At 37.8% G+C, this 24,245-nt stretch overlaps 2 protein-coding genes across 7 annotated transcripts in view; one reads left to right on the plus strand and one right to left on the minus strand.

Annotated features, from left to right (window-relative positions):
• TEX10 (testis expressed 10) overlaps window positions 1-672 on the plus strand; it is a 55,713-nt gene extending 55,041 nt beyond the window's left edge. For all 4 annotated transcript variants that reach the window (XM_082289147.1, XM_082289150.1, XM_082289148.1 and 1 more), the window contains one exon: window positions 436-672. In XM_082289147.1, the coding sequence (XP_082145273.1) occupies window positions 436-549 (114 nt within the window). In that variant the 3' untranslated portion in view covers window positions 550-672. The remainder of the gene's footprint in view (window positions 1-435) is intronic.
• Window positions 673-930: 258 nt separating this feature from the next.
• Window positions 931-24,245, minus strand: part of INVS (inversin) — an 85,425-nt gene continuing 62,110 nt past the window's right edge. For all 3 annotated transcript variants that reach the window (XM_082298088.1, XM_082298090.1, XM_082298089.1), the window contains 8 exons: window positions 22,890-23,119; window positions 21,746-21,852; window positions 18,356-18,568; window positions 11,369-11,670; window positions 9,258-10,065; window positions 5,012-5,244; window positions 3,944-4,024; window positions 931-1,788 (listed from right to left, as the gene is read on the minus strand). In XM_082298088.1, the coding sequence (XP_082154214.1) occupies window positions 1,673-1,788; window positions 3,944-4,024; window positions 5,012-5,244; window positions 9,258-10,065; window positions 11,369-11,670; window positions 18,356-18,568; window positions 21,746-21,852; window positions 22,890-23,119 (2,090 nt within the window). In that variant the 3' untranslated portion in view covers window positions 931-1,672. The remainder of the gene's footprint in view (window positions 1,789-3,943; window positions 4,025-5,011; window positions 5,245-9,257; window positions 10,066-11,368; window positions 11,671-18,355; window positions 18,569-21,745; window positions 21,853-22,889; window positions 23,120-24,245) is intronic.

The following is a 24,245-nucleotide window of genomic DNA, read 5'->3' on the forward strand; positions in this document are numbered from 1 at the left end:
ACAAATCCTGAGAAGAGGGAATTCCTGGGCTGTGGGCTGTGCTGGTCTCTTGGTAGCAGTTCTCCTTAGACTGGGTTGGGGAGCTCTCCTGCACTGGTAGAACCATGCTCATTTGCATTTTAATTGCCTATAAATTGCAGAATTGGAAAGTAAGTGAGCCACTCTAATTAAGAGTAAGGAAAGCACATCTGGTGTAACTCACACACTTGGTAATGTAATGACTTAGTGTACCCAGTTGTAACACTTTATTATTTGGGCTTTAACAGACACAGCGTGTGGAAATGTGTAAAAGAGAGGAACACTGTCACTGTGTGCAGGGGAACAGGGCTGTCTTGTACCTTTAACAGTGCACCTGATTACCTGTAAAAACAAAGCCAAGTTTTGCAAGTGCTGTTGGGGAAATTGAATTTTACCTTTTGTCCTCCTTCTTCCTAGACACTGAAGAGTGGTGAAGTTCAGGAGCAGTGGCTCACAGACCTCCATTACTGTTTCAACATCTACCTTGCCTCTCATCCCCAGACACCTGGCCCTATAAACACAGTATATTGAAGAGGTCGAACTGCATTTATTGTAAAGCATTTACTTCTATTTAGTTTTGAATGGAAGATGTTGGAACAAAGCTTGTCAATTTTTTTGTAAGTGAAACAATAAAAATTTTACAGAGAACTGCAATACTTCTATTGCCTTTTTTTCAAGCAAGTAGATGTTACTGGAAGGTGTTTTACTAAAATGTTGTGACTGTAGTGAGGGGTGTTAAAGAAAATCCAGTCCTTGATGCTGAAGAGCTTGCAGAGAAACAGACTTAAATTGACTCTGCTCATCTATTATTTTGAAGCATCACATTATTTTAAAAAGAATTGTGTAGTATCAAGTAGAAAAAAAATAGAAAACAGTATGCTTTAGAGTAACATTTTTTTATTTTTGCTGAGTTCATATTTTTAAATACTTTGTGCAAGGTAAATACTGTACACTGTGGCAGCTCCAAAGCTATTAAAAGAACCTTTTTTTTCCCTAGAATAGCATCTTTTTTTGCTTCTCTATTTCATGCACATAGAAAAATAGTTTTTAAAAAAAACGGTGATAATTTCAAAGGGTAGAAAACACAGCCCTAATAGTTTCCATAGGTTGTGAAAGCAATTTCTTTAGTGAGTGTTCTTTGTAAACATGTCTACATTTCCTTCCAAATCCATAGTTAGCTAAGGAACAATTGTTTCTTTAGTAGAGAAGTGGAGAACAAAGGCTATTCTTCCATTCCTGCTTGGATTTCAAAATTAATTTAATGAATTTGAGGTAAAATTGAACATTTGTCTCTCAGAAATGTAACATCTTTAGTACAGTTTCCCTCTTCTTTGAGGAGAAAATTCCTACTTTTTGCAATGGAGAGCTTTGATAGCCCCTGCAACATTATTGCAATACTAGACTTAGTGCTTCATCTTCTGTCTTCAAATGCAATTCAGATTTCATCCTGTGTTGGTAAAGAAATTAACAGTTGCATTTAAAAACCAGTTTGTACACAAAATTGAGTCTAGATCCTTAGAAGTCTGCTTGGTCTGTAATGCTGTGATAATACAAAACTGAAAATGTTCTAGTTTAATACATCATAGATGGCTTATACATTGTGAAAGATAACAGTTGTACTGGAATGGATTTTAAATTCCAAACATGGTCTTGCTTAATGCTTGAGTCTTGCATTTTTTGGTTTTGCAGCAGTGGTTGGTCTCATGTTGTATGAATATTGCCTTGATTTTCCCATGTTCTCCAGCAAATTAACACACTGTAGGTTGCTTACTGTAAAAGAACAAAATAGTTTTGATGAGTAACTAGTGGGTGAAAAGAGGCTTCATCTACACTGTGTTCTAGATTTCATAAGCAGCAAATCCCCTGGGCACAGAATATGCTTTTTTCTTGGCATGTCACTGCTGATTGTCTCTCAATAGAGTTTGGTTTCTGTGGCACTGGGTACAGCTTGTATGGAACATTGATGCTGCTGCTGTGTGTGTGGGACTTAGCAGCCTCTCATGGTGCAGCTTAACTCAAGATTTACCCCCATAAATTAATGAAGGATTCCAGACTAACACAACACTCTTGGCTGAATTTGCTGAAGAGCAGAAAGAGATTGTGTTGAGCAATGTTTAGCAACATGAGGTAGGCGTTGGGCCTTTTCTAGAAAGTCAGGGAAACTAGTCCAGGGCTAAAGTGAGTGCTCTGAATTGTTAGAAAGCAAGAATGAATGTCAGCTGACCCTTCCCAGTTGAGTCTGGGTGAATGTCTGGGCTCATGCAATGTTTTTTTATTTCCTGTAATGTGCTACAAATAACATGCATGTTTTCCTTTCCCAGTTTTGTAAAGATTAGCTGCAAACATTTCAGTGCTTTATCCCATTCTACCCAGGGTCATCCCAAGTGCAAATCCAAGTGTTTCATTGAGGGTGTGAATTCAGCACATATTAAGGACATATTCTAATGCCAAGAGTTGCAAAACCTGCTCCTTTGCAACTCTGAACACACTTTAATGTCCACAGTGAAACAAAGAACTATGCTGGTTCTGCTGCAGAGCACCTCTCTATGTGCCACTTGCTGAATTGACAAAGGTAATCTATTCAATTTAAAAAATACTAGAAAAGGAACAAATCTCAGGTTCTGAAATGTTTTAATGATAACAATCTTAAAGGGCCTATTTGCCAGAATATTCCAAAGCACCTACCCCATGTGTATATCCCATCCCTTTTGTACCTGTCACCTTCTGCCTGCCTTACTGAACATTTCCTTTGAACACCTGCATATCCCCTCTTCCAAAGTGTTTGCCTGAGTTGGGTGTCAGTCCCTGCTACAGATTTGTCACCGCACGTGTCTTCCATAAGCTCTATGAACATTAAAGCTCGGGCTGACAGTCAGCCTTCACCTTCCCAAATGTACCTTCTGCAAGGGAAGAATCAAACTGAACAGTCCATTCTGACCTACTCCAGGCACCTACGTCAGAAACGGAGTATCTGGCATTAGCCACTGACAGCTCTGAACTTTTCCAACAAACGTAATGTTGTCATGCACAAAGGCAGGCAGATGAAAAACATGTTATTGTCTTTTAAGTAAGGGCTAAAGTTCCCTGAGCTCCTATTAGGTGAATAAAAGTAGGTAGTGTTCTAAAGGAACTGGGCAGAGTTCCTATCACTAACCTATTCGTCACCAAGTTATGAAAGCAAAGGCCACTCCAGCCTCAAGAGAAAGCCTTTTTATTTCAGAAGACAGGGAGATCTGTTGTCCTGTAGAGTTAAACGAAAAGAGCTAGAAGCTCTTTTAAAATTTAGATCCATATCTGCATGAAGAGGTGGCAATCAAACACCTGTCTGGGTATGCCTCTTAATTAAAACAGTTCTCAGACAGTGAAAGAAAAAGGCCTCTGTCTCTTTGCGAGGCAGAAACTCACCTACAGTTCTAACAAACTCAAGGACAGGTCCACTGTCAGATTTCCTTCTGACTTTGGAGTTGTGTTAAACTACTTGGAAAATGTATTTTACATCCCTTTGCAAACTACCTGAACTTAACTCCTTGAAGCAGTTGCTGTGTTCCCATCTAGCTGTGGCCTGTCTGACCAAGGTGTAGCACAGGCAGGAACACCAAATGCCCAGCGGGGCACTAAACCTCCACGTGGTGAAGCACCAACATTACCACAGCTCCCAACCCCAAGTAAGTGCATAAGACACTTTAAAAAGTGTGAAAAATGACATTTAGTAAAGAAGTTTTTCATCTAAATGACTCAAGGATAGAAATGCAGTGCTCAAGCCCAAAAGTGAAAGAAGGAGCGTGCAATCACAACAGTTTGGCAGTAGTTACATATTTTGATAAGAGAGCCCAGTCCTTGAGAACATTGTTTTCTTATCTAAGAAGAAACCAACCTCATGTATATAAACATCAAATTAAGCATTCTTAAAATGGATGTGTCCTACCTGAGACCAGCTGCACATCAGAAAGTTTCAGCTTAGAAGGAGGTCTTGTTGACTGACACACTTTGCCTTCCTGAGAACGTCCTTTAACAAACAATGTGAACATCTCTGTTTATCACATAAACATGTGATGATGTATACCTACAATCTATTTCAGTGAGCTACAGCATTATTTTATCCTAAAAATTACTCTCATTTATTATGGAGAAACTCATGAGACACTCTGTATGACAGAAAATCGTGACAACCACAACTGAAATTTAACTACAGTTAAAATACATCTTGCAGTTGCTATTAAAAAAAAAAAAAAAAAGGAAGGAAAATAAATCTCTTAGCTTTATTTTTTTTACCCTTTTTGGGTCTCTAAGCTACAGAGCCATGATAGAAGTGACTCACCACCTGTTAAAGTACATATAGTTAGCATATCCTTACTTCATCAGTGATCCACATTGTACAGGAACTTGGGGTCTAGAAGCAATACTTTGCCTTTTTTTGAAGATGCATTCCTTTGCACATGCACATTCAGGCACAGTGAAAAGCAGTGCAGAATTTTATAAAAGACAATCTTGCTCTTTCCATAAAGACCACATATCTTCATACAGGAGAGTTATCAACAGGGAATATACTCTTGAAATGAAATATTTTTAAAACAGTACAAAACCAAAAAAAAATGTTTTGAACAAGGCTTTAAAAAACCAAACTGTGATCCAGATAGCCACTCTGCATGGATACAGCCAGCTATCCCCAGCTTAACTGCTCTGTTCTCTTTCCACATTAATATATGTGAGCAGCTCTGGCAACGGAATTAGTTGATTGCTCAAGACCTGTGCTGAAACAATGCTGTGTGGGGATTCAAACAGCTTTAGCAGGAGCCATTTTAAATCACAGAGTTGTTTGGCTTTTTTAACCTGATACAAAAATACAGTTGCCCAGAACACCTGAGATTCAGACTAATTTTTATAAATAGTTGAAATCCTTAATAATTAGGTAAGAAGTGCATAGATGAATACACTCTGTTGTAAAAATAAAAGCATGGTTATTTAAAATAAATTGTAGTGAAGAGAAAATTACCATATATCTGCTTTAGGATGGACTGCTTGCTGGTTTTTATGGCTGAGCTGGTTTTGTTTACGGATTTCAGATTTTTACATGAAGGAACTGATTTCAGAGGGCTATGGTTCAGCTGTTTCTTCCAAGCAACCTGAATGAAGAAGGCAGCTGCCTCTTGTCTCCATTTGTCTTCATCTTCCTTGCACTGCCGCTTAGCACTAAGGAGCTGAAACAACTCCTGTCTTAGCTGGTAACTAGAGAGCAGAAAAGAGAAGAGCACTTGTTTTAGGTGACCTGTTTTAACTTCCGTGCTTTCCACGCATCAGTTCACATGGTGGATTACATGAGTAACTGGGAAAACAGAACTCCCACTGATGTGCTAAGTCACTTGGATGAGAAATGTTTGTTCAGAAGAAAAAGTAGGAGCTGGGTTCAATTTTGGATGCATCCATTATTTCACACAGTTAGTAAAGATCTGGTGTTACAGGTGTCAAGAGGTACAGTGCTTCAACATCAGCTTATCAGCTGCTTTATAAATAGAAAATCATCAGAAGACAAAACTATAAATATTTATGGTAACAGTATAATCAATACTGCTTCCTCATTTTCACTATATTCACAGCTTAGTAACACCAAACTTTCTCATGTGCTCATGTCCTCAGTCAATCAGTGCAAGAGACAAACCAAATCTACCTCCTGTGGGTTCAACTGCACATTTCCTCTGCAGAAAACTGAGCTGCTCACTCCTCCTTCTGAAGATGCTCCCCTCACCTTGTTTTCAGCAATCCGCGGGTTTTTCCCTTCCCTTCAAAGGCTCCCTGTCTTTTGACCCAACCTTGCCTCAGCTGCTTTGATCTTACACACAGTCACAGCCCTCTGTGAGTGGCAGCAGCAGATTATCTGTCCCTCACACTCCGGTGGCAAATGGCACCAGCAGCAGGGAGTTGTTTGGGGCTTTTTTTCCACTTGAATCTGAGGTAAGTATTCAATCGGATATTGGCGGCTCACACTCACAAGTCAATTAACTGGCTTAGCAATTAACTCTGAATCCTCCCAGTACAAGCCTGTCACAAATGAGCATTGAGTAACACTTGTAAAATATTAATTATAAGTGTTTGGTAAGAGGCCAAAACACATTGATCATCATCCCCTCTGGCATTCAGAAAAGCTTCCAGTGGATGCCCCGGTAAAGCGAAGGAGGAAGGAGAGAGAAAGAGGCGATTTTTATTGTTGTTCCCTCTGCAACAAGTTCTAAATTAAAAGACAACAAGCCAGATACAAATTGTTTAAATATATGTTCTAAGCCAATGAACTATATAATTCAAACAAAGCAACAGTCATACACAAAAAACGAGTACATAAAAGCACGATAGAATGCCAAAGGGGGATGATATGCTCCGTCACAGCTCGAATAATTTTAAACTTCCAATAAGCTTAGTAAATTACCTCTGTGAAATTTGCTGGGTGAGACAAATCTATTTAATGTTAATTTAATGAAGCTTCACAATTCAGGCATGTACCATTATGCAGCTCATTAAAGTACATAACAAATGCAGGCAGCAACTGCATCTGGCCAGGGCCTTCAAGTTGTGAAGCATGGTATGAATTCAGAACTGGAGTATTATTGAGAGACAGAGGAAAAAATATGATCCAGTTTTCTTGAATAACATGTCACTTTTAACTTTTCAAGGGGGTAAGAGGAAAAGAAAGTGCAGGAGCACAGTTACAGTGACTTCTTAACTTGAGCTAAGGATGGGTTAAGTGCATACTTAACTGCAGAAAAAACCATTTGGGGAACTGTTTTATACTCGAGCAGAAAAGAATACTAAGCTACTCTCTTGGAATTCAGTAATTACTGCCAGCTGCCTTTGCTGATATGTGAAATGACCCATTCACAGTCACTCCACCTTTGCACCCAGCTGTGACTTCATGTTTGTAGAGAACTTCTGGTAGTTTTTAGCAACAAGAAAACAACTGTGAGGTTCTGACACTCAGGAGAGGTAAGCAGTTATCTGTAGATTGTTTTAATTAATTATTTTAATTCAGCTCTCTCGTAACACATCATTCTGATCCTAGTGAGAAAAAAAGGGAATGGGACCAAGTCTGATACAATATGAATCTGACATGGTGCTTTAAAATACCTGATGCTTAGTCAACAAAACTACTGCGCCTAAAAGAAAAGTGGAATATCCACGTGCAGAACAACAAAGCTGGCAAGTGGTGTTCTCACTCATTGTTACAGAGGCTCTAATCTTAAAAACTACTGCTGGCCAAAGTATGCACACAGAAATAATATATTAAAAAAATACAGCTTGACTCCAGTGGGAGAACAACAGCGACAACAACCAACTTATTCCAGCTTCTGTTGGCTCCCTGTGGGCCCTGGAGCATGGTACAGGCCCCGGTGCCCCCCACGAGAGAACACAGACACAGAATCTGTAAGCCTCAACAAGCAGGATAAGCAATTAACCTTTGGCAAGCCACACACCTTAGAATACACTTTTGAGGAGTACATTTATAAAGTTTGCAGATTTGGGAATTGAAACATTCTCCTGAGAATGGCAAGTTTGATACACTTAAGTAGACCAGTACCACTCTGCTGTTGTGTTTGCCTTCAATAAATAAATCAGGAGTATAAAATTTGCAGAGTGAGACAGATACATTTAATTCTAATTAGGAGAAATTCCAGAACTCAAGCACGTACTTCTACATGTTTCTAATGTAGAATTACACAGAATTAACAGTGTATAATTTTATTGCTGTCTACAAGTACATGCTATTTACCAGAGCAAGTTTGGACCAAAAGAAAACGCAGGACTGTGGAAGAACTGCCAAACTAATCTCTCCTGCAGTCCTGCAGAATTTATGATCTTTGTTAGTGTTCTATGAGTTCTTGCAAACAGAAAAAATATATTTATTTTTCACTATTAAGTATTTAAATAACAGATGTAACTTAAACAATCTTTAATTCCCACAATTTCCAAAATGCTAAGTGTTAGTAAGTGCATGCACTTCTTGGAGAGATTGCACACCATCCCTGTTTCAGCAGTATAGAAAGGCCTGTCAGAATCTTCAGAGTCAGAAGTGCAAATGGAATGCAGATTTTCATGCAGGTAAGTCAGCTTAATGCAAGACTTTGGATCCCAGTTCTTGTGAGGAAATTTGCACAAGCACTCACTACACATTGCTCTGCTTTGTCTTAAAGCCATGGCACGTGCCTACTCCTGACTGCCTTTAGCTTTTGGTATCTAAAGGATTTGAACACATAAGACAAGAGCTTGGGATGTACATCAGAAAAGAAGGCCAAGGAGCACCCAGCTGCTTGCACAGTGAGTGGGAACAGCAGAGAGGGCAGAAGTGGTAGAACCCTGGGAGAACAATGGCTGCTTTGCTATGCAGTTCCGAGTGGGTATGAGGAATATGGCATGGAATCACAGTGCCACAGCGTGGTTTGGGTTGGAAGGGATTTTTAAAGACCATCTCATCTACCCTCCCTGCCATGGCCAGGGACATCTTCAACTCAGAGCTCCTCAGAGAAACTGTTAAATGAGTGAGAGACCTGGAAAGAATATTAGTAAACATCAGCAATTTATAGGTTTCTGCACCCAATAAAAATCAAAGAAAGTTTAAATAAAAACAAGAAATAAGAAGAGTGTGCTTCCCCTACAGCCATACTCTTCCTGCCCATTTTGGTAAGAAATTAAATATTAAGGAGCATGTACTTTTAGAATGATTGCATTTCTGAGGTTGAAACTCACACATTCATGAAAGCAGGATAATGCTGTGGAAAGCAAACACTGGGACATCTCTCTCTCTTCTGTACAGCAGTTGTTCCTGCCTAATCAAGGTACTCAAGCTAGCTTCAAGTTTTGGCAATGAACACTCAAAGCTTCCAAACATCCCGTGGTTTGGTTATCTGGTTAAAAGTCAGGTCAGAGCACAATTTCACATGTGTCACTGAACTCCAGGCTTAGGCAAATCCTGATTCACACTCTAAAGAAATATCAGTGCTTGAAATAGAAGTTTAACAATTTCTCTGAGTATTAAAAGTCATCACTTACCTTGCACTTTTTATGAACTGACTGATGTAACTCTAGGCAACTGGAACCCACTTCCCCTTGTGTGGAGAAAGATTATTAACCTCCTCGTTTAGCACTGGCAACATTGTAAGCAAAAGGCCCAAAGAAAGGACGTTGCCAACAGGCCTAGTTTAATTGACATCTACTTGTATCTCACTCTTCTCTAGCTACTGAAACAGTAATCTTACCTTCTCCACGTCCTCTGTATGACTGTGGCAGCATAGTTCTTCTTCCGAAACAGCTCTTTTCTTTTTCTTTCTTTTTCTATGATCTGCATTCGAATCTCTAAAGGGATTAGTTCAATATTTGTACTTTGCCATGGAACAGAACACAATTGATCATCTGCATTCCTGGATCCAATTATGCCTGTTTTTTCCAAGTTCAAAGTGTGATCAGAAGCAGAACATGTTACTGGGTTTCTTGGCACAGTCCTGGTAGGTTCTGCCTCAGCAGACAATAATGAGGAGGCCTTTTTTTCTATTTCATTGTTTCCCACTTTGACAGTTTGTTCTACAGCGTGCAGGCTGTCATTTCTGGTGCTTACAAATACTGTTTTGGCACTTCCTGGTCTACTAGAACCAGCTGGTGAACATCTCTTATCATTTACCTCCTTATTTCTGGGTTTCTGCTGGTGCCTTTTGCCTTTGAAAGAAGCTTCACCCAGCTTTGAGTTTTGCGCTGTTCCACCAGTACAACCGGCATCGCAGAAGAACACAGCCCTTCCTTCGCTGTGGTCCCTCTTGCCAGAGGGAGGCTGACTTGAATCCCTTTGCTTTTCCCCAGCACAGGCAGTCCTACAGGCAGAAGCAGGAAGCCTCCTGCTCCTCCGAGCACAGGCACCCATTGTGTCAACAGCATGTTCCTTGTGCTTTTCTCCGTCCACTTCTGCAGCAGGTGCAACCTGATGTTTCACTTCAACTTTTGTTCCCTCGTTGGCTTTGCCACAATGGAAATGGACACAACTTGACTTGCTTTTGATGTGTTTCCTCAATGAATCTTTAGACAGAGAATTGGAAAACAATGTTCAGTCTCTGATCCAGCAAAATATAGTTTATGTCTCTGATTTTTTTGCTCAGTTACCTTTGAGGCACACTAGGATTCACTTAAATGAACAAAAAAATGCAAGGAGGAAGAATCAGAAGAGGACATGATTGCCTGTCACAAAAGAGTCCCAAACTCCTTCATTTGCTCAATGTTTTACAAATGGTTTTCTTTCTAACATTACATTTGAGTTAGAGGCCTGAAAAGCTCCTGCTCTATCCACCCTGTATCCTGGCACAGGATAACCCACTGACCCAGGAAACCCAAAGCACTTGGCTTCTCAGTACTTCCCTTGACATCCTGAATGAAACTATGAAGTCCTTCCTATTTCTCCCTTGCTGCTGTGTGATCACTGCTTCTAAACACTCTGGTGAGGGTGACTCGAAAGCCAGACTGCAGTGCAAAACTGAAAATTCCCCATCTTCCATCCACCTTCCATTCTGCTTGAAAATTAACAAGAGAGTGAGAAAATAGACCAGACAGGATGAAATGTATCAGACAGAATGTTACAGGGTAGGTATCAGGGGGAAAAGAAAATAAAGAGATCTTTGATATACTGGAATTCCAGAAAATCATCTGGATCATCCAGAACCTGGTGAAACAATACTTTACAGGATACCCTTTTGACTGGATAACCAGATCAGAAAACACCCAACAACTGAATCATAGTTTTCATAGCCCAAAGGGTCTAAATTTATATTTAATTCCAATAAAACGACCAATGAAGTCCAATAAAGAAGATTGATTAAAACACCTAATGAGAACTGACTATACAACTTCATGATTTGATCCTGGTTGCATCAACTTTCCTGGCATCACTTCAGTAACAAAAAGGGAATGCATACCTAAAAAAGGCATAGCATTCTTTCAAACACTGACAGTTTGGATTGAGCTAGAGGATAAATCTCGTTTAAAAACAAGAGATACCATTTCTCCATTAACATTCTTCATGTGCACCACAGATATGTCAAATATCTTTAATCTTATTTTCTCCAAAGAGTGCAACTAATAGAACATTGCCCACAGCCTGTTTTCATATATTCTATGTATTTTTATAGACTCCATAAGACACTATACTGGTGTTTTTCACTACTTCACACAGAGTAAAAGAATGTGTATCTAACTCTACCCTGCTGCACAAATTGCTCAAGTGATGAAAGATTATGAAATCACAGCAAGACAAAATGGGTCCTATATAAAAAAACCCCCAAGAATTGGACAAAGCGGATAAACAGCGCAATTAAAAAAGATCACAAACCTTGCCTGATCTTATGACCTTCACTCTGAGGCTCTGCTGACAGGCAGCTCTCCTTTGGGGCCCCTTTGTTGTGACCAGCTTTAGGTGAACCTCTGCTGTTTCTCCCTGGTTGGATCTGTGAAGCATTGAGGGACAGAATCCTCATGCTCTGTGTGTCAGCTGCTTTGTTGGGTAGCTGTGGGACACTGGTGGCCTTCTCCCGATTTGCGGGATTCTGTTGTACCCAAAACTTGTTTTGTTCCATCTTCTGCATCCCTTTCTGCAGCTTGGCTTCTTTCCTCTTAGTTTCTTCTTCACGTTTCCTGCAATTATAGTCCATACCATAAGAGTTCCAAAGATTAAATCTTGGGAGCATATATCTAACTTGAACACACTCCTCTCTAAAAATCTGATGCTGCCACAACAAAACCTTGACTTGACATCTTTTTCATGAGAAAAAGACACACATTGCACTGAAATGTCTTGGCTTGATCCAAAACAAAAACTGACTTGCAGCTACAGCCTGATGAAGGTTAAGTCCTTGTCAGCCAGCTGCCCATTCAGTTTGCAGTTGTTTTAACTGATCTTAAAACACTCATTTATTGAAAACAACTAAATTTAGGGGGGTCTGTAAATATACAAAAATTAAAATTAGGATTTTTAAAAGAATCATGACACTTATAATTATGTTTGTAATTAGTAAAGAGCAATGTTTTCATGTAAGTAGTAATGCAATGCACTGTATTTGAAAAGCAAAAAAACTAACAAAAAACACAGTACCTTTGAAAATTATTTTTTCATACTTAAATGTGCCATAGTTAGTACAGACAATAATAAACCAGCTTTGAACTAGATAATGGTACTAACTTGCTGCTATGTATTTGTCATTGGTAGATAATAAATTTTGCATATACATTACATGTCATATAAATGACAAATACTGAAAATATGAGATGTGAATTAGAAACTTGTGTGCACATAGTATGCCATTACAATGGTGACATTTGGACTTCCAAAATGAAATAAGTCACGCATCTCTTAACAGTGTAGCCATAAAAGAGAATTTTGGACAAACTTAGGAAAGGTGCATCCATTGAATAAAATTTTGCAGCCTATTTTGAAATACAGTGGGCTATCACTGCACTTTATCTTTTAAATTCTTGTTCCTACCAAGCAGAATAAACCCAAGAGCACACAGCAAACGTTACGTACCTACCTCCCACTGAATTTGTTTTTTGTAAATTAAGCCCTGGTTGTTGGCCAAAGTGACACCTCTCCTGTTGGACGGACAGGCGGTAAATGCCGTATCATGTAGCTGCCTGGTATTTTAACTTGCTTCCAGTGCTCCAACACAAGTCTGCAGACTGTTGCCACATCACCTCCCAGCACGGCGTGTGACAGGTGAGTTATGCAGCACGCCAGCCCCAGTTCCTGTGAGTGGTGTCACTGCCAGCGCGTGTCACTGCAGCGCGAGCTGCCAGCGAGAAGCCCTAACTTTATCTGTCAGTGCTATCTTATCAACTATGCTCTGCAGAAGAAGCTGATTGAACTTTGCACCTGAAAAGCTGCTAATTGATCTAAAAAAATACACTCCTAGCAGCCTGGGATTCGGTATTCCCTCTGGCATGAAAAAAAGTGGCTAGTTTCAATTAATATTGGCATTCCACAACCGGACTATGCAGGGATGTTGGGACTGTGTACAGTATGGATCTCACTGCCATTACTGTGCCATTTGAGCTGATAAATCAGATCTTGCTATTCACAGAATAGTAATTTTCCATTCTCCACAAGAATAAGCAGCCTAGTACCAATACCCTCTATTCAGAGTATTAGAAAAGGAAGTGTGAGATGGGCTGTGTGATACACAATCGAGCCAGAGTGACCTGCACTCCTCTGATGAGCAGATCAAACCAAAACAATAACTTCAGCAACATACCAATTGTAAAGTTATTGAAATGACACAGGACTGGAAACCAAGAAGAAAAAAGGTTTTTTTTCTTTAAAGGTCTTATCTGTGTACTACTTTTTCAGATTAAACTGATGAAAGAATAAAGGGAAGGGATTTCAAAGCTCCCTATTCATAAAGTATCATCATAATGATCACAGTACAGCTTAGTTGAATAATAGACTCCTGAACACATAAGAACCTTGTGTTTTGCTTTATTTAATCAGAAATTCAGCCTGTATTACAAGTGAAGGATCTCTTTGAAATTAAGATTTCCAAGTTTTACTGCTGTGCAATTTGAGAGGCTAAGTTTCATGAACAAGTGAAGGAAGCAGACAAGATTCTAACTTCAGGGCTCTCCGTCATTCTTAGGAGGTTCTGGTGACTCAACAGGATCCAAATTTGGGCTCTCAAGTTAGACAGCTACAGCTCAAGAGTGGTAACAGAGCTGGCAGGCCAACACTTTCCATTGTAAATGCAACACAATTTTGTCCTGAATGGTCATAAACTTGTACTTTGTTGCAAAAGTGAAAGACTGAAAACTGAGCCTTTAGCAGATGGAAAGGAACAGTTTCAGCCTCACACACACATTTGGGAAGAGACAGAGATGCTTTGAATTTTGGATTCTGCTAAAATGAATTCAACCTTTTCTATTCTGTTAAGAATAGAAACTTAAGTTTTTTATCTAGTCACTGAAGGATATTTTAAAGGAGAGTGTTTTTAAAGTTAACCTTGCAGAAAAAAAACTTACTTAAAAAATCACAACTGAAAAGAGATCTCCAGGCATAATCCTACTACAGGTAGAGCTTCACCTGGACTAAGAGGAGTTGTATTTCATGTTGTATAAACAGCATCTCCTGCTACACAGCCTAGCATGATGATTATTTTCAGAAGAATGACACCACTGACTCATGACATGTTCAGCTTCTGATCTACAATAATCTTTTAAACTGATAGTCCTTAATAAAAATGTTAAGACAACAGTTAATTTCTCTCCAGTATTCCTATGTTGACTGGTCTTCCCAAATATGTAGAGCAGTCCATTAGTTCTTACCTAACTACCTATTTTTTCCTCAGTCATTTCTCATATGTATTTTACCACCATTCAGATTTCTAACTTAGTCTTCAATGTGCTTACAATCTTCTGCATTTTGGTGCTATTTTCAAATTTAAATTTACTTTTTAAATGAAAATACACATTCATGATGGATTTATGTGAAATTCTCATCAATATACATTCCAGTTTAAAGGTGAGAAATGAGAAATTTCCCATGAGGAAGTATGGAGACTTTAGGCAAGTCTGAATGACAGCTACTGTTACTCCATGGCCACAAAACTTGTTATTCAGACACAAAAGAAATTTGAGTTGGTTGGATGTAATGTCTTCTGAAGTGAAAAAAAACCCCACAGAACAGTTCAGTCTACTTAGCATCTCTCATGGACCAACTGTTTCTTTACTCTTCCTTTTACAATGAGTATGTTTACAATGGTTTATTGTGATACCTACCCCACTACCTTTGCCAGTTCTTCTTATTTAGCACCTCAGCTTGTTTAGCTTTATCACTGTATGTTCTTATTACAGTCAATTTTAGTAATTACATCAAATTTCCAATATGTGCTTTCCCTTTTCAGGTTGCTGAAGAGCTCATTATTTTCTCTGTGGCCACACTCTCCTATCTTTTCTCAGCATGCAGGGCTAACCACCAGTCTTTTGAAAAACCTCATAATCTACTTGTACTCTCTTGGCATGAGAACATTTTTCTAAATCTACTGAAGGCTGTTTAATTGAAGTGCTTATTTTCTTTCTGTTCTTCTCTTCCTAAATATCAGGAGCTACTTACTCACTTTCATCCATTTCCCTTTCACATCCTCATTCTCAAGCAGTTTCCTCCAACTGGCTAAAATGAAAAACAAAAGTATGGATTCAGGAACTCATTCTGAGAAATTGAAAGGGAAGGTGAACAAATGAGGAACGAGTTCTGCAGCCCTTTCAAAATTCAATATATTGGACATTAGGTTTCCCTGAATATGTTTTAAACCCTTAGATATTATTTTCTTAAATACCTGGTTTTGCAGGAAGTAAACCAAAACCCTCTTTTTGAAGTCTGGAAGGATTTCAGGACTGGAATCTCAGGAAGTCATGGAGGCTAACATGATGCTCAAAACAGGGTCCAATTGGGTGGCTCAGCTTTTTATCCACCTTGAGAACTTTTATGGACAGAGACAATACAACCTCTTTGGGCTGTTCTACTGCTTGATTGTCGCAAGGGTGAAAGAATTTCTCTTTATTTCCAGACAAAATCTCTTGTTTCAACTTCTGTCTGTTATAAGTTTCCCAGAGACCAGGGACACCAACCAGACTACAGTTCCCCAGATTATTTTTTTAGCCCTTTTTGAAGCTGGGTGCAACATTTTCTTTCCTCTCACCACAGGAGACCTTCCCTAGTCTATGTGACCTTTCAAAGACATTGGAAAGTGGCCGTTTAATGGTGCCAGTTCTTTCTGTACCCTTGGATGCTGCCAGTCTGGTCCCATGGACTTGTCTCACCTGAGTTCTCTCAAGCCATCCCTGACTTAATCCTCATTCACAGCTGGCAGTTCTCCTCCTTGAACCAATTCTCTTAGCAAAGAGGCCTGGGAGACCTTCTTTTGGAAGACTGAGGGTGAGAAGGCATTGAGTACTCCTGCCACACCTGTGTCTGTTGTCACTAAATGCACCATTCAGCAACAGGCCCACATATCCCTTGCTCAGCTTTTTACTAATGTATTACTGCTTTTATTAATATAGAAGCACAAAGTCACCTTTAAAATCTCAACTCCATTTGAGTTTTGGTGTTTCTGACACCATCCCTACACTCCCAAGCCATGCTTTTACACTCTGCCTTTGCAGTCTGTCCCAGCTTCTGCCTCCTGTAAACTGCATTTTTACATTTGAGCTTTGTCAATGACTCCCTGCTTACCCAAATTGGTCTGCTGGTGTGTCTCTTTGCTCAGTGACATATTAGTGTGCATGTTGTTTTGGCCTTCATCAAACTTCATTTTATAAATTACAATTTTTTTTTTTATATAGCACAGAACATGGGAGAAGATGTTTGTATAGAAATATTTCATAGGCTTTAAATACAGTGAATGTAATTTTACCAGAAAATAATACAGGTATAAGATGCTGGCTGACTTTTTCTTAGGGTAAAAAAAAAAAAAAAAAAAAGACTAACTAAATGCAGACTCATAGGAGTGATTTATCTTAATGAGACTCTCTAAAATAACATATTACAAAGCAAGTTTTAAATACCTACACTGAAATATTTGGAGAGGGGGGAGTGTTTGATCTAGGAATTCACCATCATTCTGGATCCCCACGTAATGTCTAGCTTTATCTGGAGACCAGATTTTTAAACATCAGTAAGGATAATAGTTTTTTCTTTGCAGCAACACCCTGGCCAATTTTAGCTGTGGAATGCACAGATGGGTACGCAGAATGATGACAACATAATGTCCCCTTCAGTTTATTACAGATCATAAAACTGCAATTAAATAAAATTTGTTATGTGACAACCTGATTTGCTTGTACACTCCAATTGTACTGTAATTCTCTTTTTATGGTATTTGGTACACAGACTTTGTTTCTATTGTTTTAAAACAAATCAACAACAGCTAAGTAAGTTTCAGAAACTACATCAGAAACTCACAAAGGAAAACTATTACAAAAATATCTCCAAATTTCCATGAGGCAATTCTTTTCCATTTAATCTTCTACATGGTGGATCAGAGATTCTTCTAAAAATGACTGTCATCACAAAGGATAAAACTATCTCATTTGGTAAAGTCATGTGTGACCACACAGCAGTAAGCAGAGCTCTCCACATTAAAAAGAAATATTTTCAAAGGCAGCTTCTCCGTGCATGGTTTTGACTTATACTGACTTCAGCAGAAGAGGTAAACAGTAGGAGAGCTACAGGTTACAACTTCAGGATGTAAAGATGTGAGTAAGAGATGAGTTATCTGATATTTCTAGCTTTGGTTCCTCCTGGGGAATAACAAGCGTTATACAGTAGCAGCACTCAAACCCAGTGAAGGTCCAACTGGCTAGTTATGCAGAACATCAAACAACCAAATTTGATACAGAGTGTAGTGCAGCTGAATTTGTCTGTGATACACAGGTGCAACACCAACACCTCTAGGTTCAATCATTATGTTGTGTGTTTTTTTCATATGATCTCTCTTTATCAAAATAATTCTACCAAATCGTGCAGAAATCTTTTCAGACTGTTATGTTTTTTCACTTCAGAATCAGATTTCTTCAAGAGAAACCAGGTGCTAATTTCATACTAAGAATCTTGAGGATAAACCCCAAGCAAGCAAAGCATTTTGATAATCATTTATGTACCTTTTGATTTTAGAGTTTCACCACTGTGCTACCACTACCACATTTAAATTGGGTTGAAATTCAGCCAGAACTTAGACATCTTGCTGATAACTATTTGAATTGCATATGTTAGTTATCAGTAATGCAATATAACCAATTCATAGGAACTCTCTAATTCAAGACCAGAAAATATAAGTGCAGAGAATGATAGTGCCCAAAATGAAGTCGCAAATACAATCCAGGAGTTCAGGCTGCTAGAGAAACATTAGGCTTTCCCTGATTTGTTTTTGGCTTTTTTCCTCAGCTACTTATTAATTTCTTTTCAAAACTGATATCAAGACTTGACAGGTCAATAATTATTTCCATCACCTTCAAGTGATAAATGTTTCCCAAGCCATTTTATCATCATACAGAATATCAGACAAGGATCCATGGATGCTAACATGCTATTTTCTCAGCCTTTGGTATTTTGCCTTGTTATTTTATATTATATAAAGTTAGTTATTTAAACTGGGATTATATGGAAAATAACTTCCATCTGTCTATAGTTATATGGAAGTTATATGCTTCCTTCAGTTTCATGAATTTCACAAAGAGGAACAAAACCTGATGAGCAACAGATAAAATCACACACTGATAAATACAAACTAACAACAAATATCTATTTGCTGGAGTAGATTTCAAGTCTCAGACTTACTTGGCAGCAGCATCTTTTCTCAGCTGTTCATGTTTCATTAAAAGATTCTTCCTCTCCTGAAAAGCCTTTCTAACTTTGTATCCTTTGTAGACAGCCTGAATTTTGAAAGCAGCAATATCCTGAATGGCAGCTATAGACAGAGCCCCGTGTTCTAACATGAACTGAATCACTTCGTGGTGTTCACCAAGCAAGGCATAATCAAGTGGAGTGTATCTAAAAAAAACAAAAGCAAAACAAAACCACAACAACTATTACTGATCTAGAACTCTAGCTATAATGTGCATTTACTTAACCCTCTTTCCATAATAAGGCAACTTCTAGTATGGAGACAGATTAAACACGGTTTAAGTAGTTTTCCTCATCTTTTTAAGCATTATTTTCCTACCTTATTCATTCTACACACTGTGGTTATGTTTAAAGCTTATTTTAGCCTCCTAATATGGAAGGTGGGGGAGAGGGGGACCAGACTACACGAGGTGTTTGGCCAGAATGTCCCAAAGCCCCATCCACAGCATTAACTGTGGCAGGCAGGCAGTCTTTAAAAGGTGTTACTGAGATTTTCATATAGAAATAGAAAGAAAAAGTAAGTTAAAATATTTTTGTGTTATTTCCATATAAGTTCTAGAGACCTACTGTAAAATCTGGCTTAGCTTCTATAACATTGACTGAGGATGGTATGACTGACCAAGCAGCAGGATTAGATCAGTAGCGATCTAAAACGATAATATCGTTTTTTAAGGTACTAGGAAGACTTAAGTCTGTTTTCAAATGGACACAGGTGTTCAAAATATTAAATTGCTTTGGGTTTTAATGGTGTCAAAGACACCTAAGCCTTTTTCAAAATAATTCCCAAATTTCCCACTGTCAGCATGGGAGCAAAATTTACATCTCTCCCACACTGACACTGAAACTTTAGGCAAAGACATTTAGGGGCTGAAAATTATCAGTCACAAACCATAATCAAGACCATATCACATCAGACTATCCAATAACAAATGTCAATGCATGTGATGCTGAAAATTAGGGCTCTTGTTGATGGTAACTTGTGGGGATGCAGTGCTGGTAAGCAAAGAAAAACAGACAGAAAGCACAATTGGACCTGCCACACAGCGATGGTTTGATGGAAGGGTAAACAGAATCTGAACTGAGGTGTCTGCAGGAATAAAGGCAATGACATAACATGAAAATTTGGATGTCAAGGTGTGCTGCTGATAGCATTTAAAGAGATACAGACTTTCGATAACCCAGAAATGGGAACTTCAGCAGGAACGTAATTAAACATTTTTAAAGTATTCCTAATTTTGAATATTTTAAAGACACAAAGGATACTAAAGTAAACTTTATGCTATACCGTGTAGCTACCAAGACAATGTGTTCTATTGCAGGTCCCAGTCATGAAGATCCATATTTTTAAATGTGGATTCTCTAACTCCATCAGAGCTACCTTTGAAAGTAAAAAAATCCCTGAAATCAAATCTGAAGAGGGGTTTGTATGACTGGACACTTACATACACTCCTCTGTTCTGTCAGTTTAAAGCTTAATGTAACTTTTCTTTCCCTTGGTTCTTTCTAAAGCAGATAGCTTTTAAATCAAGCTGGCTTCACAGGGAAACACATGAAGACATCAGCCATCAGCTGTTATAGGTAATTTAACATGAAGGTGGTCAAGCAGCAGCTTGATGCACTCAGGACATTAAGTTGGATTACAAAATGAATTTGGAAGGAACAACAAACCCAGCACCCTCCAGACTAGCACTTGATCACATACTTGGCAAACAAGTAGGCAGCTTAAAATCCTAGATGCAATCTCAGCTCTATCTTTTCACTAATCTTTTAGTTATAACCACAATGTTTGAATTTTTAACTGGTATCTTTTATTACACTAAGAAAGTAAAGAAGGGAAGCCTTTTCCTATAGGAATATTTGAAAAAAGTCACTATGTAGGGAAATTGTTACTGATTAAAAACCAATTCAATTACAGATGAACCAAATCCATAAGGTTATTTTTCCTCTCTCTTACAACACTTAACTTGATTTTCCACTTTCCAAACTTCCAATCTATTAACAATAAAACAAGATTTGTAGATATTTTTTAGATGCAACTGTGCAATTTATATATATATATTTTAGGAGAATTATATTTAAAGACTGATCCACCTAGAAATCTGGGGATCTCTTTTGTTCTGCACATGCAGTAGTGCTTATCAACAGACATTTGGAATACTTCTAGTTATATTTTGAGTAATCTAGATTTATACATCAGAACATATATTAATGCCAGAGGGAAACAAAAATACATACTATCTGAATGGTTGTGGTAAACCACAGTGAAGGTATTTTCTTCACATTTGAGCATCATTAGTACATTTCTACAAAGTAAAGGTAACAGCAGTCTCCTTTCTGGCAAAATAGAGGCTTTTAATCTCACTCATTAAAAGCAATTTAATTAAAACTGTTTATTCAATTTTCTATCAAAAATTACTAAAGAGAGCCTTGACACTACTTAATTAGGAACTAGTTATACTTTCATTTGTGTTTCTCAAGAAAAAATAAGAACAGAAAGGAAGAGAGATCTGAGTGGTTTAGAGTAGAGAACAAAAGAGAAATGATGGGGGTTAAGTATGCAAGTCTCAAATTTAGCACTGAAATGTGGGGTGGCAAACCCCTTAAGTTATTTTAAATGTTGAAATATTCAAATTTATATGGCATGCTGTTCATAATCTTATAATTATGAGAAGGTCATCTACTTTAAAAAGAGGCATTATAAATTTCTGCTAATAGTAATTATCTTCATGTTCAGGTGACTAATTCAAACTCCACAACCCAAATCACTTTTAAAAAACCATTATTTATATGTCAATGAAAGACAAAGAAAATAGATGCAAATGTGCTGTATCTTTATGATTATAGGAGACTTTTTTTTAAAACTAGGCCTTTAGAATACAGGTAGCCACCAGGTTCTGTGTAATCACCATTTTAAAACATAATGGTACATTTCTCCCACTTTCTTTCTTCTTGCTGTATTTGTATCAAATATAAAAGTTCCAGTCTATTCCAACAGCAGCAGAATTGGCTTTTCATCCTTTGTCCATACACATCTGCTATCAACTCCATATAAATGAGAAAGATCTTTAATATTTCAAATAAGACTAGTGTGAGTAAATACTCCATAAGTTCAAGGTTCAGAAGTATAAACAGTTGAAGTTGCAAGGTCTTAGTTAAGAAATAGAACTTTCACACTAGAAAAGCTGCTTACGCTGAAGCCCAAGATTACAGCACTCCTTTGAGATACAAGATGACGATTCTCTTGCAGCATCTGAACATTTAACATTTAAATCGAAGGTAGTGCCTTGGCTCAATTACAAAGTAACACCTTCAGACAAGCAATACCTCTCCTCACTGTTCTCCATGTGATTGGGGAAAGCATCAAAGCCGAGCAGCAACTTTATAGCATCAAGGTAGCCATTGTTACAGAGCCAGTGCAGGGCAGTTCTGCCCTGTAAAACAATAGAACAGAACAAAAATAAGCATTACCCCCAAACTCTACCACGCCACAATAAAAGTCATAAATCATGCTGTAATTCAATGCTTTTCTGGACAAGAAGAACAAACTGGTTCTTCTAAATAAACTTCCTTTTTAAAATAAGAAGAACACAACACTTAAAAATGAATTCTTTTTTTTTTTAACAAGATTTCAACACTAGTGTTTTTCCACCTAAAACAGCTGAAAAGCAGAATTAGAAGACTAACAGTTTCTTTCATTGCAAAAGATGTACAGCATGCTCTGTAGAACCCATAATGAAAACCAGGTCTCCATTACCTGGAATTATCTATGCCCTGCAACGAATAGCTACAGAAAATTTCAATGAATTGGGTGAAGCTCTTTTGACTGATGAGGTTCTACTGACTTCTGAGAAATTATATCATGTAACAAAGAAATCTGTTATAGGTTGCACAATTATTCTGGCTCCTAATTTCAATTACTGCGTGAATAATGACACAAAAGAACACATAAACCAATCTGTGGGGTTCTTCTTTTTTTTTTTTTTTACCTGGAAGAGTGATACATATGTGGGTACTTAATGTGGGAAGGTAACTGAAGCAGTTACTGTGCAATCTCACTTGCAGTATCTTATTTTCTTACTTGCTCTATTTCTGTGCTGGAGGAACACACTACAGACTACAAAATCACATTCCCATGTCAGCTGTTAATAATGAATTATAGAAATTAAGAAATCAGATGATTAATATGACTCCTCATACGTTCCCACTTTGATAAAGAAAAATCAAAAGTGGTCTGGAAAAATAGGAATCTTTGATTCCTGCTGCATATTAAAATACTACTTTTCTTTCGAGATCTTAGAAGTGAAGGCACAGGCAAAATGATGTCAGGATGCATTTCCTTTTGTGACAAACAGCAGCAAAGATGCTTCTATGTCCTGGAAAAGATAATGACCTTGAAGAAAAGAAGAATGTTTTGATTTATGGTTATTCTCAAGTTAATTAAATACCTCAGTGAAGTACAACAACATACCTCTTTATCCTGTATATTTGGATCTGCATTGTTTTCCAGCAACACTACCATGCAGTTAATGTAACCTCCATAAGCAGCACACTGCAGAGGTGTTCTACCTGCATAATCTTGCACATTAGGGTTGATTTTATTTTCTATCAGGATTTGGCACACGTCAGCATTTCCTCCCAGGGCTGCCCAGTGAAGGGGTGAATGGCCGTCTTGGTCAACCAAATCTACTCTTGCTCCTCCTGTAATGACAAATACATTTTTGGGCAGAAAAAGAAAATACTGTTGAATGCTAAGAAAATAGTAATTTTATTTTCAAATAGAACTTATTTGGTAAACTGACAATTCAGTGAAGTATTTTGGAAAGCAACTTCAATTTTGTTACTCAAATCCTAAAACTTAAAATTAATTGGGAATGAATGGTTAGGCATCTAACTTTTTTACAATCTTCTGATTACCCTCTAAGTTGCTTTAGAATATCTAGACTTATCAAATGCCCATGAAAAACCTATTTTATTTGTTTCAGGTCTATGAATTTTTAGTAGAACTTTCTTTCTTAACAACAAAATAACTTCCAGAAATTAGATTACAGATTAAATTTCTTTTTACATCTCTAAAGCAGGCAAGAGAAAATATTCACAATGTAAGAATAACTTATAAAATAAGCTCATTTTTTAAAATTCAAGCATGCCAAGACTCTTTTATGCAGATAATTAATTTCTCTCTATGTTCTTGCAAGATATAAGAATTCTGTACAAAAGCAAAACTCCACAAATGCAAGAACTTGAACCAACCAGCAACAGTGACTCTCTATATTATAAAATATTTAATTAAACATAACTCAGATTTTGATAGCCAAGCTTTTTGCATCTACAAAAGCTAAATGGCACAGGGAGTGGGAGGAAGAGCTTAACAGGAGGTTAAAATATACCCAGCAGATCATGGAGGCAAGAACACTTTTCAGTAAGAAAGGCTGGTTGATGGAAAACTTGCAAAATTTAGCCTGGATACTTCATCTTTCCATAAGTGGGGTAATGTCTCAAGTAGAAGAGAGTTGTTTCTGGGCAGCTAAAATGACAGAATTTTGCATCTAAGATGCCACTATTATTTCACTGTACTTCTTACCCTTCAGCAGATATTTTACAATTATCTAACACTGTGAATTTTGTTAAATCCTGTTTCTGTCTACAAACAAAATACTGCTTTTACAAAACAACCAGAGGAAAATATTAATGATGTAGGACTTTTGATAGCTATGTACATTAAAAAAAAAGATTCACTTAAAAAGTCTTCAAAGAACCCTAAAAATGGTTCTTCACAAAAGTGAATAAAGCTTCATTTGGTCTTATTTACTGGAGGAAAAAAAAC

Source organism: Coloeus monedula (genome assembly GCF_965178545.1).
Source record: "Coloeus monedula genome assembly, chromosome: 1".
In the NCBI taxonomy this organism is placed as follows: domain Eukaryota; kingdom Metazoa; phylum Chordata; class Aves; order Passeriformes; family Corvidae; genus Coloeus; species Coloeus monedula.